Source organism: Perca flavescens, chromosome 3 (assembly GCF_004354835.1).
Source record: "Perca flavescens isolate YP-PL-M2 chromosome 3, PFLA_1.0, whole genome shotgun sequence".
Classification (NCBI taxonomy): Eukaryota; Metazoa; Chordata; class Actinopteri; order Perciformes; family Percidae; genus Perca; species Perca flavescens.
In genome coordinates, this window is record NC_041333.1 from 18,296,619 (window position 1) to 18,302,858 (window position 6,240).

At 41.4% G+C, this 6,240-nt stretch overlaps 1 protein-coding gene across 2 annotated transcripts in view; it reads right to left on the reverse strand.

The window, feature by feature from the left end:
* Positions 1 to 6,240, reverse strand: part of mettl16 (methyltransferase 16, N6-methyladenosine) — a 32,853-nt gene continuing 26,613 nt past the window's right edge. For both annotated transcript variants that reach the window (XM_028573229.1, XM_028573228.1), the window contains exons 9-10: positions 1,843 to 2,016; positions 1 to 1,053 (exon numbers count right to left, since the gene is read on the reverse strand). In XM_028573229.1, coding sequence (XP_028429030.1) covers positions 385 to 1,053; positions 1,843 to 2,016 — 843 coding nt within the window. In that variant the 3' untranslated portion in view covers positions 1 to 384. The remainder of the gene's footprint in view (positions 1,054 to 1,842; positions 2,017 to 6,240) is intronic.

The window sequence follows — 6,240 nt, forward strand, 5'->3', positions numbered from 1 at the left end:
TTAATTCACAAAGACAAATGTTTAATTAAGCAATTAAGGGGTTTCATCTTAATACAAACAACTTAAACACTGTCCTCTTATGGTCATTTAAATGTACTGCATCATTGTAAGTAAAATAAAAAAAACAAAAACCATGACAGACCAAAAATGACTGTATAAAAGACGCACCATGAAGTAAAAAACATAAAATTGTACATTACTTGCAATTGTTTTGACTAATTTGAGCAAAAAACACCAATATACAGTATGTACTACCTTAAAAAGAGAAACTGAGTACAAGTAAATTAGATGATGTGAACTATTGATTTTCTACTAGAATAAACCAGAAGTCACAGTGAGTTCAATAATCAAATCTAAACATTTTTTTTTTATATTTCTGATCATTTAGGGCTTTGCCACAGACCTTAAAAGGGTGTTCTTCAGGTACGTGCACAGTTGGTTCATCAGGTCTTTACTCTGACCCTCGACCCAGTGCATCTCAATCACTACATCGCTCTCCTCCAGCATCACGTTCAGCAGACACTTAAACAGGAAGTGTTCGGCTGCAGTGGGGCCCATGGGTCGCTTACAGGGTGGTTCACTCGCTGCAGCAGGTGCTTCCTGTGGGCCTGTTTCCTGCTCTGCATCTCTACAGGTAGAAGTCCCCATGTCCACATCTTCACCGGACGCATTTTCTAAGACTTCTTTCTGTTCAGCACTTGGATTGCGCACTACATCTTTACTTGTCTCATTTGAAGAGGCGCCATTTTCAATCTGCTCTGCGGGCTGCTGCTGACCAGCTAGCTCCTGGGCAGACGTCGTTTTGTTTTGAGCGTGATCAGCCTGGGTGTTTTGTGTGGAGGTGGTCGGGTTTTGAGATGCCGGGGTTGTGACAGCAGCGGTGGCCAGAGTGGTTTGAGAGCTGGTTCCAGCGCAGTGAGGCGCCCTGGGAAGCTCTCGCAGCTGCCGCGAGCCTTCACGGCGCTTCTGTCGTCCGTGGATCCAGGTGTTCTCCACAGCTGTTAGAAAGAGGCTCTGCTCCTGCTTTCTGCAAGGGACACATTTGTGTAGCACCTGCAGAGCCACACAGAAGACAATTTGACTAATGGAAATTCTTCTGGAAAAAAATAAATAAACTTCACACCATTACCAATGGGAAGCTTGGGAAAAAACACCGGTATTTCTGAGCTGCTGACTAGGTGAATTTTTAACAATAGGTGGAGTCTCACTAGAGATTATAAGCAGCCACATCTGCATAGAGCTTTTCTGTGAATCACTTGTTGTGCACATTAAACTCCTCTTGCATCAGACTGTCTGAATCCAGTGTTTTCTTCAAAGTATTTTGAGACTTCAATGGGTACTGCTAAAACAGACCTGCAACTAAATAGTCTTCGTAAAGCTTGTGTTTCTGCTCAGACTGTCAGACCAGTTGACTCAACTCTACAGCAACTTCTGAGGGTGTTTTTTTTTAATTTTATTCACAAAAGTTGGTGCAATCATAAGACATAATGCAGTAAGTGAAAGGGGACACCCTGGTAAGCCATGGTTTTGCTGTACTACATTAACATTATAATGTAAAGTATTCCCATTTGCATCCTCTTTGCCATTTGGGCACAATTACACCCCAAATTAGAGCGGTCCCCTTGTAATTGGATTCTCTAAGATATATTTTAGCGCTTAACATGAACAAGGCTGTTGTGGGCAATGAAAACACACCACTGTTTAAATCAGTGAAAGAGAGTGAAAGGGGCACAGAGAACCCGATAAAAATAATAAGTCCCTGTAACGTCCCCCAGGTCTAAAACTTTAGCCTTGTATGAAGTGGTCTTCCTCTAGCTGTGGTAGTACAGTCCTAAAGCTTACCCGCAGGTCAGTGAGTGTTTTCTCCAGCAGAGCAGTGATGCTGTCCACAGGGCTGCGGGCAGTACCGCCTAAAGCTGAGGCTTTGGCCTGCAGCTCCTTCAGTCCCGCCTCTGGTAGTGTGAACGATAGGGGCTTCCGAGCCTTCTCCAGTTTACGCTTCTTACTGGGGGGAGACTGAGATTAAAGGGAGGGAGATCAGGAGAAAATTAATAAACAGTATGTAACCGAGCATTCTGGACATGTGAAACAAAATACAATGGACACAAATTAAAACAAAAAAGGTTTAAAAAGGTACAGTCTATTAGAGCAGTGGTTCCCAGCCTGGGGTCCGGGCACCCCTTAGGGGGGGCGGCAAAGATCACAGGGGGTGTGCAAATCTTTATCTGGTTTGAGGTAAAAAAAAAATATATTTATGTTAAACAAATTCTGATAATACACTAGAATATATAATGTATACAAAAGTCGGTATAAAAACTATATATTTTTGTTCTCGCTTAAAATTGTAGGCAGGCTACTTAGTAGGCCAAACCTCCGGGACGTCTAAACCTGGGCCCCTTGCTGTCATCAGGTCAGCTGCTAGCTGCTATCATCCTCGTTTTTCCTGCCGCCACGGCATCACTATTTTATGAATGAAACATGGCGGAGAAACGTAAAAGGCCTGATAGCTGTTCTGTATCAAAAAAGAAAGTAAGGCTCTATCTCAAGAGTTACCTCAACTTTGGTTTCGAAAGGGAGGGGGGCTTTTCTTAGACATAAGTAGGGGGGGGCGCCAAGGAAAAAAAAGTTGGGAACCACTGTATTAGAGGACCAGAGTGGCAGAGGGATGTGTGGTTGATGTCAACAATGCCAAAGATACCTGTGGTATCATAGTCAACAAGATTATTTTGCAATGATATGCACAATCTGAAATATGCAAGAAAATATTATTTCTAGATAAATCTGATAGTAAAAAAATACAAATGACAGAGAGGAATTTTTGTTCCAGCCCAAGAAAACAGTATTATAGTATTCCTGAAGATTAGATAGCACTAGAGTCCTGCCAGCTTTACTTGAAAATATTTACAACTCTCTTTCTTTTCCTGTCTGTTTGCTTATGCTTTGTGTATTTTCCCACTTCATTCATCTCATGCTTCAGACACATTTAAGCTGCACATGGTTCACTCAACTTCACTTCTTTCTTTTTTTAATCTGGTCTGTTATTTATTCTGTTTTTAAGCTCTAAGGCGTTTTTAAGTTACAGTACATCTTCGGGCACGGTGACTCGATTGGTTAAGAAACTCAGGAGACCACAGTCTGTTTTGTTATCAATTATATTTTCAGACATTTGACATTAGAGGCTAGACATGAACTAAGGAATAGTAGTAGTAGTCCAGAAATAACTATGTCCAGGACCAGGCTGCCAACAGAGGGCAGTGCTTCACATACAGTACACACTGCGTCACATATTTTTGGCAGATTTAAAAATATTTGACAAGACAAAGGCTCCCCCCCAGGTAACATGTTTAAAAATAGACAATTCATTGCACCCAAAGTAAAATCTTTTAACAAATTCAAACCGTACATATTGCTCAGTCAGTCATTTCACCTGTATCTTGGAAAATCCAGAACCACAAATAAGACTTAATTATCAACTCAAATTAAGTTAGGTAACCATATTTTGTTATATTTCTTCCACAGACCACAGGAAATATATAACTAAAACTTTTTGGCTACTCTTGAAAACAGTCTCATATCCTTTGTACATGTGACTTTTCACCTCAACATGACTTGTGGTTTTTGTTTTGACTCTACATTCATCTTGCAGTTGCTATCGCCTCTTACTCTGCAGTACATTATAAAAAAAGCTTTTTCTACTACTATTTTCTGTCTCCACTTCTCAAAATGTAATAAACGATACGCCTTGTTAACAGAGATATAGATAGATCATTACACCTTATGAGCTGATACCTAAAGCCGCTCTGAGTGTCTGTGGTCAAACGGAACATGGATGTTTGTTACACACCACAAGAGGGCACTCATACCACATGAGCGCCTCCTGAACCTGCTGTGAATTAAGCACCGTTCCTTACTTCTAATCCCCTCTAATGTCACGCTGTGATGGCGGTGGAGGTCATTACCCAACCGTGTCCGAATACAACAGACGCTCTGCAGCAATTGTCCCCTTCATGTCCACTGCAGCAAATAAGTCCACGCTACACTGGCGAGTCACTGCAGGCGGACTGAAAGTGAGGAGACGGCAGGGTTCTGCAGCCGCACTGTACTGTGACAGAGCAGACAGCATGGCCGACTGACCTACAAACAGCTGAGGGAAGGAGCAGACTGTCACCTTCACACTGCTGCACTGACTCAAAGTCAACTTTTGATTACTGTAGCCTCTTTCTTTTTTACTTCTAGTATGTAATATATATGTGTTTTATTTCTCTAAATCACTTTAGAATAACAAGAGGAATCTGAAATAAAGTATATTAATAAATAAAATCACATTCCTGCATCTGCTTGATTTTCACTGAGGAAAAAAACCTACATCTTCACTCTCAGTAAAAGCTTTTTCAATATTGATCATGTATTGATTTTTAGTTAAAATGATGGCCCTTTGAGATGCATGTTTAGAAGCGAGGGACATATTTAATTAATGTGCTGACCATGAACACTGCATTGTCTCGCTGCTTGTTAGAGCTTCTTTTATTTCTTACAGACGTCTCTTCCGCCTTTTTTCCTTCACGCTCTGCAAGCCCTGCAGCTCATTGTACAAAGAAATCAATAAAAACCATCAAGCCAAACCTGTCTGTCTGTGCACAGTATCCTTGACACAGATTTTTGCACTAATACATTAGTATATAAACACGCACACACACAGTCAACATGCACAGATACAAAGATAGACTCAAAGACAAAGAGCATGGAAGCCACGTGTAGTTTTACATACCTCTCCACTGAATCACATCCTCTTTTGCTTTTTAACTCCATTATTAATCCCACTTACCCACTCACCTCACTACATGCTCTCACACTTACTTGTGTGCACGCACGCACACACACACACACACACACACTATGGGTAAATGTGGGTAAAAGCCTAAAAGTCCAATAAGAGCTGTTCTCTCTAGATATAATGTCATTCAATCATCCATCTTGATGGTGAGTACACACACACAACACACATAAAAAAAATAAAAAATAGAAAAACAAAATGCTGCAGATTTCACCTTCAGGCAAACATTATAAATCATACTCAGATCACCCCTCTTCTCCCAACCCCCATTTCCTTTTTGTCAAATCCCAAAACCCCCTGCATGGATCCCTGAACTCTGGACCTTCCTGAACCCTCTCCTGCCAGAGGCCTGTATGAGCAACAACAACACGCCCCAGGGCTCAGATAAAGCCTGGCTACCTCCGTCTATATGTGCTTAAATCTCACTATCCACAGTCTCCATCCCTTTGTCTGTTTTTTGATGGATTTTTTTTTTTATCTGCATCTCCAATTTAATCCATCCTCTGCATCTTTCCCTCTATTTCCTTTCCTCTCACTTTTTATTCTGCCTTTAAAAAGTAAAATGTAAATAGAAATGCAAAGTAACACTTCTTCATAACACCCCAGGTCAAAAGCAAAGTACTCAAAAATGATGTTGGAAGCTCTGTAGTCAAAATTCATGTTTTCCGGAGCTGCACTAAACTAGAGCCTTTCTGGGACAATATACTGGGAAGAAAATAAAAATGGATACAGCAGAACCAGAGATATGCTTTTTATTCCACACATCATCTTCCTGGTTAAAGAATGAAACCTTCATTTACCTATATTTGCATCTCGACCACTGACCGTTCAGACAGAGATTACGGTGTGTTATACTAGCAGCAGCTAATGTAGCCTTGATCAGGCTACAGAGGTCTGGTAAGCTCACTACTTTCTAACTCCCCACCACCACATTTCTTTCATTTGTAATTGTTATGCATCACACATTTCCCTTTGGAGCAACAAAAGGATTTATACAACCTTATTTAGATATGTAATCGTGATGTGTACAATTGGTGGAGTTCTCTTTTAAAGCAGCTTCAGTCCATTTGTACCAAGGACTGTTTTTAGGGCAGATTTCACCTCAGGTAGAAGACAATTTGTACTTTGCCAATTTCAATCCAGCTCTTTGTGTGGGCAGTGTGTTTAGATGAGTGGAGTGCGGTTTCCCTCGGCTGCTTGGAGCTCCGAGCACTGACGCCACAGAGGAAGCCACACACTGCCATGACACAGAGCTGGATTTAAATCAGCAGAAAAATCTCTTCAAATAAGGTTCAAACAAAGCAGGCGACAGGGAGAAAGACAAGATGAATACAGTGTTTCCTCTAGAATTGTTTTCAGCGGCGGCGGCGGCAAGGAGAGGCAGCGAGGGGAGGAGGGAGGGGGGG